At 36.4% G+C, this 20723-nt stretch overlaps 1 protein-coding gene across 1 annotated transcript; it reads left to right on the top strand.

Annotated features, from left to right (window-relative positions):
- Positions 1–12437: 12437 nt before the first annotated feature.
- Positions 12438–13760, top strand: LOC104239219 (early nodulin-like protein 5). Its single transcript, XM_009793796.2, has 2 exons — positions 12438–12683; positions 13355–13760. Exons 1-2 carry the CDS (start codon positions 12500–12502, stop codon positions 13666–13668), a joined length of 498 nt encoding a protein of 165 aa, XP_009792098.1. The 5' UTR covers positions 12438–12499; the 3' UTR covers positions 13669–13760.
- The last annotated feature ends 6963 nt before the right edge of the window (positions 13761–20723 follow it).

The following is a 20723-nucleotide window of genomic DNA, read 5'->3' as shown; positions in this document are numbered from 1 at the left end:
GCGGCCCTTGGGCTCGATATCCTTAAGGAACAAAATGTAATAGTCTTAAGGGGCAAAATATGTATCTGGAAGGTAGAAACTTTCTTTCATTCTTGTGTGCAATATACAAGATCTCAAGTGTGTACAAGCTTCATGTTATGGCTTAGGTGGTCTATGCGGGCACGGTTCATTTGACCATTTGACCCTTACAATAAATCTTATCTACCGAGCCCAAACTGTTCAAGCACAAAGTTTCTTTCCTTGCTAAAATCATTACTCGAGGGTGATAGACCCAAGTATTCTAGGTCAATCGTCGAGAGGGCTCGGATACTGTTGACGTGCCCATTGATTCCGATTCATAACCGGTCTTCGATTCTAAGTTAGCATGACCCGTTGTTTCATCATTAAAAACCTACCCATTTTGAGACAAAACCGATTCAAGGGGAAAAGACAACACGTGCTTTCAAGCCTAATAGCTGCACCATTCTTTGGTCGTTGCCTGTAAGTGTTAATCCACTTCTCTATATATGTAAAGGAAAGAATGAATGGGGTCGTACCTTAGCAGTAGTATCATTTTAAGTGGTTTACGTTCCAGTTGTTTGGTAGTCGCTCACTGTTCCCTACTTTGAGTTTGTATGAACCTTTACCGATAATCTCGATAATTCGATATGGACCTTCCCAATTCGGTCCCAGCTTTCTTTCGTTTAGGTTCTGGGTGTCAGTGTCACCTTTATTAACACTAAGTACCCAATATTGAAGTGTCGGAGGTTGGCTCTCCTATTGTAATACCTTTCGATCCGTTGTTTTTTGGCGGCCAATTGGACGAGGGCGGGCTCGCGCCTCTCGTCAATAGTTCCAGGATCATGCGTATGGCCTCCTTGTTTGACTCTTCGATCGCATATCAGAACCTGAAACTCAGTTCTCCTACCTCGACCGATATAAGCGCTTCGGCAACATAGACCAACGAGAATGGGGTGGCCCCGGTATTGGATTTTGAGGTCGTACGATATGCTCACAAGACTTCGGGCAAAATTTCCTTCCATTTTCCTTTGGCACCGGTCAATCTCTTCTTAAGGTTTTAGAGTATGGTCTTGTTTGTAGACTCCCCCTTCCCATTCCCACAAAGGTGATAGGGTGTTAATATGACCCTTTTAATCTTATGGTCTTCGAAAAATTTCTTCACCTTACTGCCGATGAACTACTTCCCGTTGTCACACACGATCTCGGCCGACATTCTGAATCGACATATTATGTGGTCCCAAATAAAATCAATAGCTTCATTTTCCCTGACTTTCTAAAATGCCTGAGCTTCAATCATGGCCTCATACTCGGCCTCATTGTTATTCAATTTTATAGTTCTAATAGATTGTCTAACTACATTACCCGTCCGTGGCTTTAACACGATTCCAAGTCCGGACCTTTTTGCATTCAAAGCACTGTCTGTAAAGATTGTCCAAAGCCTCGAAGAAGTCCCTGAGTTTAAAAACAATTCCCTTTAGACTTTGCATATTAGGGTCGGAGTGAAATCGACCATGAAGTCCGCCAAAATTTGGGAATTGATGGCGGTTTGGGGTCAATATTTGATATCGTACCCACTGATTTCCACAGCCCATTTGGCCAATCATCCCGAGAGCTCGGGTTTATGCATTATGTTTCTCAATAGGTAAGTAGTTACAACACATATGGGATGACATTGAAAATACGGCTTTAACTTCTTAGAGGCGCTTAGGAAAGCGAGCACCAATTTTTCTAGGCGAGGATACCTAGTTTCGGCCTCACCTAGAGTCCTGCTAACATAATAGATAGGAAATTGTGTACCTTCCTCTTTCCCAACTAGGACTCTACTTACTGCTATCTCGGATGTACATGTACATCTGCTCATCTACCTTCGGAGTTTGAATCGAAGGCAGGCTTGAAATTACCGCTTGAGTTCTTCCAAGGCTTGTTGTCACTTGATAAGTAGGGTTTTTTGATCGATTATTTGCTCTCTTTTACTTGCGTTTTAGCTCAAAAATGCTTAAAAGTAGTCCCGAGAACTAATGAAATGTGCTTTCGTGCAGGAATATTGGGAAACGAGTCAAAGAAGTCAAAATTAACTCATAAAGGAGTCGAAATTGGACAAGGACCAAAAAAGGTCTACAGACCGCACAATATTGTGTCCGGCCGCAAACAATGAAAGAGCACTGTCTTATTGCTTTTAGAGTATGTACACCGCACAACTATTGTACGACCACAGAAGAGGAGACTGAGAGAGTTGGTTTTTGGGTAGGTTGAAGATATACTGACCGCACCATATATGTGCGGCCACAGGATGACAAGTGCGGCCGCACTCACAATTATGCGATCCGCAGAATAGAAGAATTAGAGAGCCATGTTCCAATCCAAGTTCAAGTGTGCGGCCACACCCAGAATTGTTCGGTCCATACAATCAAATGAAGTGCTACCGCATCCCACTTTTATGAGACTGCAAAAGGCCTAGTTGGCCAGTCAAGCTCAGAGTGCGGACCGCACACAGAATTGTGCGGCCGCACAACCTCCGCAGGGGCCTTTTTGTCAGATATTTTTAGCTTAGTATAAATAGAATGTTTTTTTCATTTTTAGGTTAAGTTTTGTTTTGGAAGAGCACCTGAGCCCTTTTTCTTTACTGTTTTGAGTAATATTGTACTAGATTAGCTTCTAAACATTAGATTTTCTATCCCTAATCAATTATTACGCACTCTATCTTAATTTCTTCTTTAATTTCTGCATTTTCCATAAGTAGCTAAATTTCTAGCTAGGGTTGTGGCCCAACCCTAGTGTGGGTACTTAATGGGTATTTGATTTAGGACTTGTTTGTGATTGGGTTAATGATATTTAGCCTAGTTCTTGCTTGAATTTGCAAATATTGATTCATGCCTATTTGACTTAGTCTCTACTTGAGAAAGAGAGACTAAGTCTAGAAAACTTAACTAACAAGAAATTGGAGTGAACTCAAGAAATTGATAGCCCCAATTAAAGGGTTGAATCTAGAGATAGTAAGACCCGACTTGAGCATTTATCACTTGTTTTGTGCAATACCCATTTGGACTTGAGAAATCCAAATTAGGCAAAATCTCTCTAACTACCGTGAGGTATTTAGTGGGTAATTGCGTGTGATTGCTATATTATAACCCCGACCAATCAAACTTGCCCTAGAGTTTACAACCCGTTAGGTAACCGCCTAGGTGGAAATCATGACCCTAGACCTTTTATAAACTTGAAAATCAACCAAAACCAAAAATATTGTCTCTTAGCTTTTCATTTGCAAACATTATCATAATCAATAGAAGTAGAAAAAACAACCAAATATGTGGAAGTGTATTTGAGGCACATCATACATTTACACTAGGTATATACCTATTCCCAATTCTAACTCCCTGTGGATTCGACCCCGACTTACGTTGGATTTTGTTATTGCTTCGACCGCCTTACAACCTATATTTGTGGTGTGATTTTGGGCGACATCAGCACTCCAGGATCATGAGAAGTTATTCATCTTCTTCAATAACGAGAAGAACCGATGACGCTTATCGGATGATTTTGATATGAATCGGTCAAGGGCAGCTATGCGTTTGGTTAGCCTCTGAACGACCTTAATATTATCCACCACAGTGATATCTTCTATAGCTTTAATCTTGTCCGGGTTGATCTTGATCCCTCGATTGGACACCACGAACCCAAGGAACTTTCTTGTAATGACTCGGCCCATCGTTTGAGAGTTATAGCCCCGATCCCCTATTAACTGCTTCCCCCATATCTTTTTATGCTATTGTGACTTGGCGAGAGGTTTCATTTTTGTTTTTGGAGTATTTTGGGATACTTTGACCCTAAACGGAGGTTTAAGACTTAGGATTTGGACCATAGTCGGAATTGTGAGAAGACAACTCCGAAATAGAGTTTCATTGATTCCGGTAGCTCCGTTGGGTGATTCTGGGCTTAGGGCATGTTCGGATTGTATTTTGGAGGTATGTAGCTTATTTAGGCTTGAAATGGCAAAAGTCAAATTTTTGGGGATTTTGACTGGTAGTGGACTTTTTGATATTGGGTTCGGATTCTGATTCCAGAAGTTGGACTAGGTCTGTAAGGTTGAATATGACTTGTCTGAAAAATTTGAGTTCAATCGGACGTGGTTTGATAGGTTTCGGCATCGGTTGTAGAAATTTGAAAGTTTCAAGTTCTTTGAGTTTGGATTGGAGGGTGATTCATGTTTTTAGCGTTGTTTGTATGTGATTAGAGGGCTCGACTAAGTTCGTATGGTGTTTTAGTACTAGTTGGTATGTTAAGTAGATACCAAGGTCCTCGGGTGAATTTCGGATGGTTAACTGATCAAGTTGAGTTTTGGGAGAAATGGCTGAAATGTGATGCATCTGTTGTAATCGCATCTGCGCAAGATTGACTGTAGGTGCGAGCTCACAGAAGAGAGTGGGAAATTATAGATGCGAGGATGATGGGTTGGCCAATGGTTGTAGGTGCGACGTGTAAGCCGCAGAAGCGGAGCCGCATCTGCGGAAGTGCGATCGCAGAAGTGGAATAAGTGAGGAAGCTGAGGTGGCCAAGGTTCCGTAGAAGCGGACGATTGAGCACAAAAATACGTCCGCAGATGCGAATTGTGGTGCACAAGTGAGGTACCTAGGAGTTTAAGTGAACTCTGCAGGTGCAGAGTCTTCGCCGCAAAAGCGGCACCGCAAAAGCGGAATTTGGACTGCAGGTGCGGTTTGACTGGGCAAAAAAGGGCAAAGTGCGAGGGTTTGATTTCATTCTCCATTTTTGGACCTAGAAATCTCGGATTGAGGCGAAATTTCAAGGGATTTTCAGAGCAAACTTGTGGGTAACGACTCTTAACTCCTGTATGGTTATATCCCACTAATCTATGGTTAATTGCATCATTTAATTAGGATTTGAGTTGGAAATTTGGGGGAAAATGGTAGAAACTCCATAGAATAAATTTCGAGTTTTGGAAGGCGATTTGAGGTTGAATTCAAGTAATTCTTGAACGGTTAGACTCGTAAGTGAATGAGTGTTCGTATTTTGTGACTTTTACCCGATTCCGAGATGTGGGCCCAGGGAGGTGTTTTGGGCAATTTTTCTAATTTCTTGCTTTAGCTTTGATTTCATTAGCTAGATTAGTTCCTTGTAGTTATATTTATGTTATGTAATTGATTTTGGATAGATTTGGTCCATTTTGCGTACGTGAGGTGACGAGTATGTACACGGGCTAATTGTTGTAAAAACCCGATTTTCGCTAAGTAATAACTTGTTTTCCTTCTTATTTGAGTTATATCAGCATGTGCAGTATCCTGTTAGCTTAGAATAGCATGTCTACTTGCCTTAATTTTTTATCTGAACTCTGTGTAGCATGTTTAGTGAATTTGCTATTTTTTTTCCTGACTTGAACTTAGTCTAAACTGTAGGCTTTCTTGCTGTAATTGTTATTTCCGTTAGTTGAGCTATATATTGACTTTGGGACTTCGGAGCGGTATTTTGGGAGATCCCCCTGCACTGCATATTTATTGTGGGACTACGGAACGGTATACCGGGAGATCCCATGTTCTACATATTTACTTTGGGACTACGAAACGATATTCCGGGAGATTTCCTACATATTTACATTTGGGACTATGAGACGGTATCTCGGGAGATCCCCTATTGTTAGCTCTGTGTACTGAGCTGTTGTCTTCTATGATTTCATTCTTGTTAAATTTCAGTCTTTAATTTACTGCGGTATTTCATTCTATCTTGTTTTATTATATATATATAACACTAGGGTCCTGACCTGACCTCGTCACTACTCGACTAAGGTTAGGCTTGGCACTTACTGGGTACCGTTGTGATGTACTCATGCCCTTTCCTACATATGTTTTTCATGTGCAGATCCAGGTACCTTCTATCAGCCTCGTTCTTAGTGAGCCAGGACAACTTTGGAGACTTCAAGGTATATCTGTCACATCCACAGACCTCGGAGTCCCTTTCTATTCTTCCGTATGTCAAACATTTCCTGTATTTTTCTTTTGTTAGATTTTGGAGCATAGAGATACTATTTTTCTTTCTATAGTTTGTGACTCATGATATTTAGGGTTTTGGAAAAACGGTGTACGTCTAGTGTTGGTTATTGTACATGCCGAGCGGCATTATTATTGGTTATTCAGTATCTAATGCAGTTAGCAGTTTAGTTTGTTTCCAATGTTGATATTTTTCGCAATTTATTAGGCTTATCTAGTCGTAGAGACTAGGTGTCGTCACAACGTGTCTTGGAGGGATGTTTGGGTCGTGACATTTTCGGATCTTACCCCGAACACGCATTTCTCCGGGTTAAGCTTCATATTGTATTTCTTTAGTATATCGAAGGTTTCCTGCAAATGTTTCAAATAGTCCTCTGATCGCAGGTACTTAACCACCATGTCGTCAATGTAAACCTCCATTAATTTTCCTATTCGTTCTTTGAACATCCAATTTACTAAGCGTTGATAAGTGGCACCGGCATTTTTTAGTCCGAACGGTATTACATTATAACAGTAAGTATCGAACTTAGTGATGACGAAAGTTTTTCCTTGATCGTCCGGGTCCATCCAGATTTGGTTATACCCAGAATAGGCATCGAGAAAATTGGGTACCTCATGCCCGGCGATGCAACAATCATTCGATAGATGTTAGGAAAATGAAAAGAGTCATTGGGGCATGCCTTATTTAAGTCTTTGCAATCTACGCACATTCTTAACGTATTTCCATTTTTAGGTACTATTACTACATTAGTCAACCAATTCGGTTACTTAACTTCTCGGATGGAACCTATTTTAAGAAGTTTGGATACCTCGTCTTTGATAATTGCATGCTTGACTTCAGAATGAGGCCTCCTTTTCTGCTTAACCGGGTGGAACTTTAGGTCCAAGCTTAACTCATGAGCGTCACTTCTGATGGGATTCCTATAATATCTAAATAGAACCAAGCAAAACAATCAATGTTAGCTATAAGTATTTGAGTGAGTTTTTCCCTAAGCTCGGGGGTCAACCCCGTGCCCAGATATACCTTCCAATCGGGCAGGTGCTCGATCAATACGACTCGTTTTAGCTCCTCGACTGTCAACTTGGTAGCATCAGAATCATCAGGAACTATGAACAATCTAGGAACTCTGTAATCATCACCCCCGCCTGTCTATTCCTTCTCTGGTTTGGTCGGGGCCGGTATTGATGATTGCTAATTAGTTTCTAACTCCAAATTCTTCGATGTCGAGAGTGCGACACCGGGATCATCTCATCCACCGTAAACATTTCTCTTGCGGCCGACTACTCTCCGTAAACTGTCTTGATTCCTTTTGGTGTGGGGAATTTTAATGCATGGTGTAGTGGTGAGGGTATTGCCCTAATGTTATGAATCCACGACCTTCCGAATAGAGCGTTGTGTCTTATATATCCTTCAATCACAAAGAACTATGTTTCTTGGATGGTCCTATCGGTGTTTACTAGAGTGGTTATCTCCCCTTTAGTAGTTTCGCATGCCATGTTGAAACCTTTTGGAATTCGGACTGCAGGTACTATTTGGTCTTGTAGACCCAGTTGTTCCACGACCCTCGATCTGATGATATTGGCCGAGCTACCTAGATCAATTAACACACGCTTAACTTGAGATTTATTTATGAGTACAGATATTACCAGTGCATCATTATGTGGTTGTACGATGCCTTCAGCGTCCCTGTCATTGAAAGATATGGTTCCCTTCGATATGTAATCTCGAGTCCGTTTTTCCCTTGTAATGGACACCTTGGTACGTTTTGACATCGGTCGCTGAGGGATGTCAACTCCGCCCATGATCATGTTTTGACTTGCTGGGGTTCCTCTTGCTCGATCTGCTTGTTGGAGTCCATATTCCTGGAGTGATTTTTGGCTCGATCACTCAGAAATTTTTGGAGGTGTCCGTTATTGAATAACCAAGCTACTTCTTCCCTTAGTTGTCGGCAGTCCTCGATTCTATAGCCGTGAGTGCCATGATACTTGCACATTAGGTTCCGGTCCCTTTGGGCAGGATCATACTGCAATGGACGAGTCCATTTGGTATCTTTGATGCATCCTATAGAGAATACAACACTTGCAGCATTGATACTGAAGTTATACTCCGATAATCTTGGTGCCTCCCGGGCCCCGAGTTACCTATCAAAACCGCTCTTGCTTATGATTCCTTGACTGTTCTAGCCTCAATCATTCCTTTTTTCATTCCTCGCAGATCTTGGTTCATGATCGATGGTTCTTTTGGCTCTGTTACTAGTTCTGATGGAATAAATAAACCCGGAAGGGGCCTTGAGCTAGTCGTCTTTGACTCTAATTTTTGAAACGTGCCTGTTATGGACGACGACCCAAGTTACCGTTGGGTATTCTACCAAATTTTGTTTCAACTGCTGCAAAACCAATGAGTTTTGGGGTTTGAGTCCTTGGGTGAATGCCTGATCGACCCAATCATCCGCGACCGTAGGCAATGTGTTCCATTTGAAACCTGGACACGAACTTCCTGAGCATCTCGTTATTTTTTTGCTTTACTTTGAAAAGGTTTGACTTCCTGATCTCGACCTTGATGGCCCCGACGTGTGCTTTTACAAAAGGCACCTGCAAGCATAGCAAACGAGTCAATAGAATTAGGGGGTAAGTTGTAATATCATATCATAGCTCTTTTTAACAAGGTCTCTCCGAACATTTTCAGCAGGTCGGATTCTATTTCATCATCTTCTAAGTTGTTCAACTTGATGGCGTACGTGTAGGAGGTCACATATTCATTTGAATCAGTTGTTCCATTTGTACTTCGGAATTTCGGGCATTCGAAACTTCTTTGGGATCGTCTTTGGAGCTGAGCTTGGAGGGAAAGGTTTTTGGACAAATTTTTTGGAATCCAGGCCTTTTAGTATCAGGGGTGCTCCCGGGATTTGATCAACCCTGAGTTACAGGTCTCAAATTTTTTGTTGTTGGCTTCGATTTATTTTCTCCCGATTTTACCCATTTTGTCAGCTCCTTAAGCATCTTTATTATCTCGGGGCTGATCCTGGATTCTTCTTCACTATGCCTTTCTGTTGCCGGTTCGTTTCTGCGAGTGTTTTCCCGGGATGGTTCGGGCTCAACTTTGCTGGGGGCGGGGCTTTGGTTCTGCAACCGGGATATTGCTGCTTGTTGAGCCTTAAACATTTTGAAGATCACGCGCAAGTTGATCCCATCATCTTCGCCATCGTGCGCACTCCGGGCAATCAATCGGGCTCCTACGCGAATGTTGTTTTCGAGATCAGTAGACAGATTTGCTTTGATAGCCACATGTGATTTAACATCGATCTGATCTTTAACTAGGACTCCATTGGGACCAACAGGGGGCACCTCATTGTTGTTCTCTCCATGGTGGCCGGATTCAGCGTCAACATTCAAATGGATAGACTGGAGTTCGACATTTCTATCTCGACTTGAAATTAAAAGCTCAAAAAATAAGTGTAAAATAGAGTGTGTTATAAAAAATTTTATCAACCCGCCGCTATTATCCTTAACCCCACGGTGAGTTCCAAACTATTTATCCGAAAAATGGATAACAATTAAATTTAAATATGGTTTTAAGGATATGCGGATTAATTCAATACAAATAATAAATTGCGATAGATCAGATGGATAAAGAATGTAATAAATCATTAAACCAATTGGGGGAGTGAATCCGGACTCAGTAACAGCTTTAGTGAAATGCATGCCTTCGATCTCGAGCTCACTATAATGAAGAATTGATGAATTCAGGTAAGAACTTGGAATAGCAAAGAAACTAAGGGTATATTGCCTTGATTAGTGTACCATAATGCGCTTAATGAATAACCAGACCCCTTTATATAGTAGGAGAGTTCTACTCTAAGTACAATTCCATAAAAGGTAAAAATCTTCCGTTTAACTAATCACAGAATTCCTGCCGATACGTGTCGAGATCCACGCTGTGATATCTGATTGATCACGGATGTCACGGCCTTCTTTTGGTCATGTCCGATTGCCTGATTATGCTCTTCGAGGCCTTTAGGATTTGAAACGGTCCCGCGGTCACGGCCCCGATATTCTCGGGGGTGTGCATTTTGCCCCGGACCCTGGCTCGAGGGGCTCCTCGCCTCGATTTTGGTTCCTTGCCGTCACGTTTCTTGGTCCGCTTATTTCATAAAAAATTGAGGCATCTCAAGGGTTCTGTTTTACCCATATACACACTCATTGATGAATACTAACTGAAAGCGGTAAGAAAAAAATTAAATTAAATTTTGGGTAAGGAATAACATGATACGCTCACTTTGGTATGATTATTTCTATTGATAATATGGAGTAGAATTTATGAAGTCAGCTCGAGGAAATTAAAGAAACCGGCCTAACATTTTCCATCAACCTCCCCCCCCCCAACCCACCCACACAGGGAAAGGACTAAGACCCCATTTGGATTAGTTGTTCGTAAATAACTGATAATCTTGAAGTGCTGAAAAGTATTTTTAAGTGTTGTAATTAATTTTTTAAATAAACATTTACATGTTTAGATAGACGTGTTAAACTGATAATAAGCCGTTCATGTGTTTGGTATAAAAGTATTGATAAGTTACTCTTTTTTTAGTTAAAAAGACTAAAATATCCTTTTAAACCTTACAAAATTATAAATTAAAAAAATTATAAAGAAAAGGATGAACAACGAATATGGAATGAAAAGAAAGTTAGAAAATTTATTTTAGGAAAAATATTTTTTGAATTAAAAAATATTATTAAGGATAAACTAGTAAAAGCCTTAGTCAAACTAAAAGTGTTTATAAGCTGAAAAGCCATAAGTTGGGAGGTGACCAACTTATGACTGATTTTAGCTTATAAGTACTTGATATTTTTTTCATACTTGTTGTTTATAGTATATATTCTTAAATGATATAAAGTCTTTAACTTAACGTAGTAATATTATTATTATTCATATTAAAAAAGGTAATTTAAATAAATGAGATATTAAACATGTATTTGCAATGTGGTACCTTTAATATTATTGTAAAAAATGTATTTACTAATATGAAGATTTAAGTTGTTTAATTCAAAGTTTTAAAAATATTTTCACTGTTAAAAGTAAACATCTTCTTTTTTTTTTATACATTTTTTGTACTTATTTTTTCTACAAACATTAATATTGTCTAGTTTGAAATAAAATTATATAATCCATTAAAATTTTGGGGATCTAAATCAAGGCTTTACTAGTCTCCTACTACAGCTACTTGCCCACCCCTGATATTCTCAGTCAAGTTTGTAGAGTCTCAATTAAGATAAGACAACAATGGCAAGCACATTAAAGGCGGTGAGTGTGTCATTCAGTTACCAAATGTGAATGAAGTTGATTGAACATTACGTTCATGGTGGCGCAGTAGACTGTAAGTAATTGTTGATCTTCAGTGAGGGGCGACTCAACAAAACTGGTGGCCTAAAATCAAAATATATTAAAAAGATACTAAAATTTATTTTATAAAATCCATATATATAATATTGAGACACAAAAAAACCTACATGATTTTGATCTAGTGGTGAGAGCGCAACTCATGATGTATGGGTTAGGCACATGTCATATGATATTGAATTCTTCCTTTAAGTGAAAATAGTAAAGGGGTGAGTCTATTATCCATCGTGTTTTGAACCTTGCGAAAAGAGGAAAATGCGAAAATTTACCGACCAAATCAATCTCAAATCTCTTATATTCAAGTGCGTCCTTATTTTTCAATTTGCGACCAAATCCGTCGAAAATTTCCGACCGGTCGGTCGCAAATTATTTGACCATATATTTTCCGACTGACCTTTTTGGTCGGTAATTCATCGGAAAAGCTCGATTTCCGACCGATTTGACGGTCGAAAATTTGTAATTTTCTAGTTGTGTTTCAGTGAAAATGGTAAAGGGGTAAGCCTATTATCCATCGTGTATTGAACCTTGCGACATTTGTCTCGTGAATTTCTTAGTTAAAAAAGATGAGACAAAAAAGAATTTGCTTTCTAATGTGTAGATCAATCACATGTGACAAAAATGAATAATTAATCTAGAGAATTTGAGTTAAAATTAAAAAGTAAAATCGTTAGAAACATGAAAAAAGATTATATATAGAGGAAGAAAAATATAATTGATGAGCAGGTAAATATATTATATAATTTAGTGAGAGAAAAAAATTATCTTATTAACTCACTCAATCCTACCTCTATCAAATTTAAAAATTGTTAAAATTTTAAATCTTTTATTATATATATATATATATAGTAATGCTTCGTATTTCTGAGGCCTTACCCTAGACCCGCCCTTACTGATGCCAACATGCGCCCCACGATTCTCCATTTTTTTCTGCTGATATGATGGCACACTCCACCACGAAATTACACCCCATAACCAACTTCAGAAAAAACTCCTCCTTTTTAAGTAATCAAACTACTCAGATTCTTATCTCCATTATATTATTCCATTATTATAACATAAGAAAAAGAGCTCCCTTCTTTCAAATCCAAAAATTCCTTCTCTTTTCATGGATTCCTCTAAAGCTTTTCTGTACTTAGTCTTCTTACTCTTTTCACTTCATTTCTTTATGGCTCTTGCCACTGAATTTGCTGTTGGTGGTGACAAAGGATGGGCTGTTCCTAAAGTAAAAGATGATCAAGTGTATGACCAGTGGGCTGGAAAAAATAGGTTTAAGATTGGCGACACCTTGAGTAAGTACTCTTCTTTACCTTAAGCATTATCGATTATACTTTATACATATCGATCTCTTCACGTTCAAAGGCATCCAAAATATAATTTTGCTATCATAATTAACATATTATAAACTTATGCTTCTTCTAAACATTGTTCAACTATATGTATCAAAAGCATACTCAAGTTATAAACATGACAGTGTAAATAAGTTAGTAATACTTTATCGATGCAGTATAACCGATTATAGCATGTAGTCACTAATAACATAGTATATGAGTTTTTATATGAAAAGTTACATGTTGTTTGATATCCGTTACAAATCTCATATACAGTCAAACATCTCAATAACAGACTTATTTGTTTCGATATTTTTTGGCTGCTATAGTGAAGTGTTGTTATAGAGAACAATATATTATAACATAACATGAAAAATCGTTCCAAAGAAAACTTGGCCGTTATAAGGAAGTGTTGTTATAAAGTAGGACTATTATAGAGAGGTCTCACTATAGTAGTATATATAAAAATTCTTTATACTATAACAACACTTTATTATAACAGCCAAAAAAATTAACGAGAATGTTATATAGAGGTATGACCGTAACATAATTTCATCTACTATTACTACTCCGTTCAATTTGCATGATCTTTACAGTTATTTGACTCCATAATGTCTGTGTGGTGTACGTAGGTTTTGAGTATAAGAAAGATTCAGTTCTGGTGGTGACTAAAGAAGAGTACGAGAAATGCAAGTCGAGTCATCCAATTTTCTTCTCTAACAATGGAAAAACCATTTATAAATTGGAGCAATCTGGGTTATACTACTTCATTAGTGGAGTATCAGGACATTGCGAGAGGGGTTTGAAAATGATAATCAAAGTTTTAGAACCAGAATCTCCTCCTCAATCTGCTAACCAGACTTCCTCAACTAGTAATGGTGCTACTGCTGCTGCTCCAACTGCAATGACGTTTATGGTGTTATTCTTTGGAGCTTTTCTTTATTAGTTTATGAATCTTGAATATTCTATGTTTTTTAAGTTAGTTATTTTCTACTAGTGGATTATGAACTCATGGAATTTGTTTTTTAGGCTTCAATATTGAAATTATTCATTTTACCAGATTGGAAATCACGGTTTTGTTGGTCACGTATTGCTCCTGTAGTTTACGTGATATGTGTTTTTATATTTTAAGCTTTATTGACGCTAGCATGGGCGGAGCTAGTGTGTTCAGAGCGAATTCAGTCGAACTTAATAGTTTTGATTCGAACTTTGTATTTGTCTTAAAATTTTCATTTATGTATAAATAATTAATCTTGAACCCACTAAATTCAAATATTAGAATCTCGAACCCATAAACTTAAAATCCTGAAAAATAAATTGATTAACCTGAAAAATAAACTTGAAACCCATAAACTTCAATCGATTATACTCCCCACACGTCAGTGGAATTGATTAACCTGAAAAATAAGATGGCAGGTTAAATTTCACTCATTTTGCAAATATTCATTTGCAATGTCGTGTAATCAAACCTGAAATTTCATTAGAAGAACAAAAAACAAGCCTATAAAAAAGCATTTCTGATGTATCTCATGTTATAAATACTTACTCTAGGAGGCAAAAGTCTCTGGTTCAATTACTATACACTTCATATAACTACACTCAAACCAAAACCTTTGAAATCTAGACTTGTTGTATGACCTAAGTGTTCGAGAACTATTGATGTCTAGATATATCATGATTCATGAGCAATTATACGATCTTTTATACAATTCCAATGGAAAAAATAAATAAACTTTGTTGTTGGGCAAAATTGATCCAACAAGGAGCTAAACCTATATTTGACTTTCTGTATAGAACCAATTAACTGGATTAGCAGCCCATTTTACTTATAAACTTTAAATAAACCTATTTTCTTTTTATAACCCATTTTAAACAATTTTCACACATTTTTTTTTATCGTTTGTAGCCGATTAAGCCAGCTAACAAATTAGGAGTAATTGTAGGGATTTCAGATACCCAAATTAAAAAGATCTCTTTTCATTCTTTTTCTTCTGTTTTTCCGTTACCCAAATTTTTTTTTAAAAAAATCTTTCATTCTCTCTCTTCTTTAACATCCTAATAGGAAATACCCCAACATGACTAGGGGTATCAATGGTTTGGTTAGGTTGATTATTTTATAAAATTTATACCATACTAATTTTTCGATTATTCTATTACGTACATTACCAAAATGAGACTTTGCGAAATATCCCAATCATATCGGTTTCTCTTCGATATTGGTACGGTTCGGATAATTTTCGGTATTTTTTAAAATGTCATGTAAAAGTCACTAGTAGAAGTAGAATGCAATAACATATGTACTTTTATATGACTTAACAAAACTCTTTAGACATTTTTACTGTTTAAGGGGTGATGAATTAAGAAAAAATAAAAAATGGCCAGAGTATAGATCCATCAACTATTTTACAGCTGCATAAAAAATGTAAGCAAAAACAAATATATATATATATATATATATATATATATATATATATATATATATATAAAAAGATATTAACCAAACTTGGACTCAAGAATAAAGTCTATAGAAAATTAAATACTAAAAACGATAAATCCAAATCATACGAAAGGAAACACATATTCAATCCATTATAGTTTGCTGCTCATAATCGCTAGAATCCTTATGTCTTGCTAGTGAATATGCTGGAAATAATTTAGTTTCAATAAGAGTAGCATAATTGGGAATTAGGATTTTGAGTTTTAAATACTTGTTGGCTTGTAACGTTTTCATAATTCCAAGGCCCACGAAAAAATTTAATGCTTTATTATTTTTAAATCTAATATATAAATATGTTTTTCACATGTGAATTTATTCAGTACGGTTCGATATATTTTGGTTTATTTTCATAAAATTAAAAACTTACCCTAATTATCGGTACAATTATAGATTTATATAAAAACCTATGATTGTATTAAAAGAAACTTAAAAATCAGTTTGATACGGAATAGTTCGATCGATTAACCGCTTTTAAAATAATCGTTGACACCTCTACCCAACACCACCACGTTTTGAAGAGCTTTGCAATGCCATATCTACGACGGTTATTTTTGTTTGAGATCCTCGTTAATTTCAACTTATCCTTTTAGTTTCTCATATTTTTCTATCAAAATTAAAATTATGGTCAAAATTTTCATCCCAAATACCGTAAAATCCAAGTGGAAATTAAGGATTTATTGGTTTTTGGGGTCTTCCTTGACTGCCATTTAATATATATATATATATATATATATATATATATATATATATATATATATATATATATATATATATATATATATATAAGAGCAATAAAAAAGTGAGGTGACACATCTCTTTGGCCCAAGAATCCTATTTATCTTTTTTCTCCTTTTTTGACTTTTTTCCTTAATTTTTATTTATAAATGTCTCAATTATTACTACTCCCCTCTCTTTCCTATTCCCTATTGTAAGAAACGGCTCATCTTTCCTATTCCTAATTGTAAAAAACGTCTCAATAATTATTATTCCTAACTCTTCATGTTCCCTCCCAGAAAAATCAGAATGTATTAAAATAAAACCCATACAGTTCATAATCCTCACTGCCCGATGGTTACCATCAGAATGTGATGCAAAATATATGCAGAAGAATACCTTTCTGGTATTCCAACACATACTACGTACTAAGGTGCTTGAACTAAAAATAATTGTGAGTATACGTATTCAGTAGTTCAATGTAGATGAATGAATCTAACTTGATTATATTACTTTTTTTCTTTTCTTTTTGTTTGTAATTTTTGTTAACTGAAGCTGTCATACTATACAAGGTATTTTTCATGTCTAATGGAGTATATGCAGATAAAATGGGATTGAGAAAAGGATACAGGATTGAGATGATAGTTTTCTGAATTGAAGCTTAGTATGGAAGTAACTCCTTACCCTATAGACAGAGATCTGTAAGCAGGATTTAAGGTCAATCGCACGTGAGTATTTAAAATATACATCCTATTTTTCATGAAATATTAGAATTCAAAATATCTCATGATATTGCTTTCACCATTATATTACAGTACGTAACATGTACTAATATATAGTGTACTTCCTACGTTACAATTTGTTTAGTAGTTGCGTTTGTTGTAGAGAGAATATGGAATAATTATGTTTTTCTTTCTCCAACTTCCTCAAAACGTTCTCTTAATTTGTTTGTATTTGTAACTGATAAGTTTGTAAGTATTTGACAGAATGAAGCACAAAGTAAATGATAATCTGTTAGCTTATTACACTAAGTTTAGAACGAAAAAGTAGCAAAACTTGCTCCGCTATAAGTAGCAGTTGTTAACTTTTCTCATTGACCTAATCTTGTAATTTTTAGAATGACGTAACATTCAGGATGCAAATCTATCATGTTGTGATACGACGAGTGACATTATTTGAAGGGTATAATCGTCCCCAAGTATATGATGACAGATGTCACAATATTTGCCTAAATAACTCGAGTATAAGAATTTGTACGATATATCCATCAGACACATCTTACATATTCGCAGTGCTAGAGAGGATTATATTATGCCTGACTTACCGCACTTCTTTCTTCAATTCATTTTAGAAGGTCTTTCATGTAATAAGGTGTTCTAAACATTACAAGAACTTTCTTGATGTGGCTCATCAAATAATAGTCTAATTTGTATTGCTAATTTCTTTTTTTTTTTAAAGGATATAATATTTATCTTACCCTTAAACTCCCTTTGTTTCCATATTCCATCTTATTTACTGAATTTTATTACACATTCATTCATGACTTATTGTTTAGTTTCATCCGTTACAAAATGTCCTCTCTATTTATTTGAGTACTCTTCATAAATCTTATAGCCATTCCCCCCTATCACCCCAAGTTTGCATTGGCTGAGAAAGAAAAATATATGTCATGTGAAATGTGTAGTTCATTTATAATTTAGGAGTAGAGCTAGAGATTTTTTGGTTGTCGGATCGGAATATGAAAAACAATGTAGGTTTAAGGTATACAAAGAAAAAGAAGAACAGAAAGTGGTCCAATTAATATCAATGACAGGTTACATTTAATTATTTTTATTTTTTCCATTTCTTTTCTTTTTCTATTTTTTTGTCTCCTCCCCTTTTTAGTTTTTTTTTTTTACATCTCGAGAAGCGGAAAAAATTGTGAATCATGTGAAGCGGAAGTGTCAACAAGTCATACTAAGAAATAATCATGGATTTTGTTTTATAAAAAATTTAAAATATGTTTAATTAGTAAAGATTAATTTTCCTTACAAAATAATGACATTAATATTTAACTTTATTTTAATTCTTTTAACGACCGCGCGAAGTGCGGGTAAGTACACTAGTTAATGTATACTCACTGTATAATATGTATGTTTAGAAAAAGAGTAAATACAAAGAAACGAACTTATTTATACACCTTGTTATAATGTGTAATCAGTGTATAATCACTATATAATATGTATATAAACCAGTGCTTATACATTACATACTGGTTTATAGATTTATTATATTGGTGTTATGCATTGTGTTCAAATGGGGAAATTTTTGTTGTTGATTCGTCATAGATAACGCATAAGAAACGTCTGTATATCCGTGAGGAAATCCTATAGACCTTGATTATCGCAACAACCTGTTGAGAGATTCTTTCTCTTTCAGTTTTTGTACATTTATGGCTAAATTTTGTTAGAGCTAACTATGTCATATTTTTCTTATCATATGTATTTCATATGATTCCCAACCAGCTGCTAGGACCTTGTCACACCCCGAACTTGGGCCTGGACGTAACACGACACTCGGTGCCTGACTACATGTGACCGAGCGGACCAACTAGCTGAATCAACATGTGGTATCGTAACATAATGAGCGTGGAAGATAAACTAACATATGCTTATATACTAAAAGTCTGGATGATATACATCAAAGTGCGAAAATACTAATACAATTATGAAACATATTTGCAGCCAACATAGCTTAACATGAAAAGCCTAAGACTCTGTCTAACTTCTACTCTAGTCTATGAAGCCTCTAAAGAAGTACTGAAAACACTGATTGTCTGTAAATACTGAAAGACTGTAAAGTAATGATAATGCCCCGAAAGAACTAGGGATCACTAAATAGCTGGTACGAGAATCCTAGCGCTCTGAATCATCAACCTGTAAATCATTACCTGCATCGTGAAATGCAAGCACGGGGCAAAAGGGATGTCAGTACATTTGAATTGCACTGGTATGTAAAGCAACTGAAATAAAGAATTATAAATGCTGAAACTGAAACTAAGCTGGTAACTGAGAATTAATAATTGATAACTGAAATGATAACTATTGAAACTGAAACTGAAAGTGAAATGATAACTGATAACTTAACTGATAACTAATGATTGAACTGAACAAAGGAAGTAAGGATATGAATACTCCCTCTTCTGAATGATGAACAACTTGTTTATCTGAATAAACTACGGCCTCAGGCCCAATATATATGTGCACAAGCTACGACCTCAGGCCTAAGTATACGTATACATAACTACGACCTCAGGCCCAAAAATGCAGAAAACATAAATTACGGCCTCAGGCCCAAACATGCATAAAGCATAAACTACGGCCTCAGGCCCAAGTATGTATAAAGCATATAAACTACAGCCTCAGGCTCAAATACAGGTGTTCAACATTTAGGAATTTAAAATTAGGAACTCAGAATCGTACTGCAATGCATGATAGTGAAATACTGAATCACACCGAGTTACATGATACTGGAATACTGGATTACACTGAGTTAAATAATACTGGAATACTAAATAGGACTAGACGGAGACATATATTCTTGAACTGATTATGAACACTGAAATTTCAACTGTTTATGGTATACTGAGTAATCTATACTAAGACTCGGGGGCATTAAACCCAAGTCTATATTGAATACGCACTGAGCTCACAACATTCAAAATGAAAGTCATGAACGAGTTATGGAGCTAAAGAATAGCTACAACTATTCAAGGAACTAGGTTAAACTATACTTCTGAGGCAATTAGTAGCATTGTAAAAGAAACGTAGTGTAGGGAGAATCATTAAAGTTCCCAAACATAGAGAGTAAACTCACATACCTTAACTTCCTGCTCTTGAGCATAATACAACATTGGCCAATCCTTTCAGCTTCAATCTATATTACTGCAAGTCAAAGGGATTCCATATTAGCAATAATACTCATGTTTTGGTTACTTAGGCATTTTCTCAAACACTTGGTGGCATAAAGCTTCATGGTCCTTATTAATAGTGTCTCTACACCCAATAGCCCATTCTTTTTCTCCTAGATAAATTCTAAAGTCTCAAATGGTTATAATCAACATTATTCTTTATCACCCATAAGGTAAACAACACCCTTAGCCAATAATCAACAATCAACAACCCAAACCTATAACTGTTCATAATTTTCTATCAAACCCATCAACTCATGTCTCATGAACTAGAGTCTATAATTATTAATTTAATGATAGAATCAATTAGAGGGTGAAGATATTACCTTTATGACGTTCAATCTTCTTGAATTCGAGTTCTAGGATTTCTTCTCTCAACAATGATGTCTCAATCGAATATCTAATAATATGGAGGGTTTACCCATGTTAATAAGATGTTGGTAAATTAAAATTAACTTAGAATCATCACTATAACTTACCTTGAATGGTGGAGGGACCTTTAAGGAGTTAGGTTTTTAAGAGTTCCCCTTTCTAGAGCAAGTTTTTATATTTTGGGGTTGTGGGGGGACAAAGTAGGAATTTAAAATGACCCCCCATGTGTGTCCTAGTGCACCTGTAGGTCTGACCGCTCACCCGATTGCGCAAAATGGCAGTAACACTACCACAGGTGCGCGGCCGCGCTCGGGGCACGCATATTGCACATGGTTCTGTAAAATGCATATAACATTTTTCACAAAGATCCGTTCAGGCTCCAAAATACATCATTGGAAAGCTATTTCAAAGGCCTACAACTTTCGTGTTTTATGTTTTCCCAAATACCTTACACATTTTTCACTAAACC

Source organism: Nicotiana sylvestris, chromosome 6 (assembly GCF_000393655.2).
Source record: "Nicotiana sylvestris chromosome 6, ASM39365v2, whole genome shotgun sequence".
NCBI lineage: Eukaryota > Viridiplantae > Streptophyta > Magnoliopsida > Solanales > Solanaceae > Nicotiana > Nicotiana sylvestris.
The sequence above is the reverse complement of the archived record's forward strand: the minus strand, read 5'-3'. Positions and strand labels throughout refer to the sequence as shown.

What these genes read in the sequence shown, in the direction of transcription:
- LOC104239219 (XM_009793796.2), top strand. Translation starts at nt 12,500, where the DNA reads ATGGATTCCTCTAAAGCTTTTCTGTACTTAGTCTTCTTACTCTTTTCA. An exon ending in TAAGATTGGCGACACCTTGA is followed by an intron (nt 12,684 to 13,354) that starts GTAAGTACTCTT and finishes TGGTGTACGTAG; the next exon opens with GTTTTGAGTATAAGAAAGAT.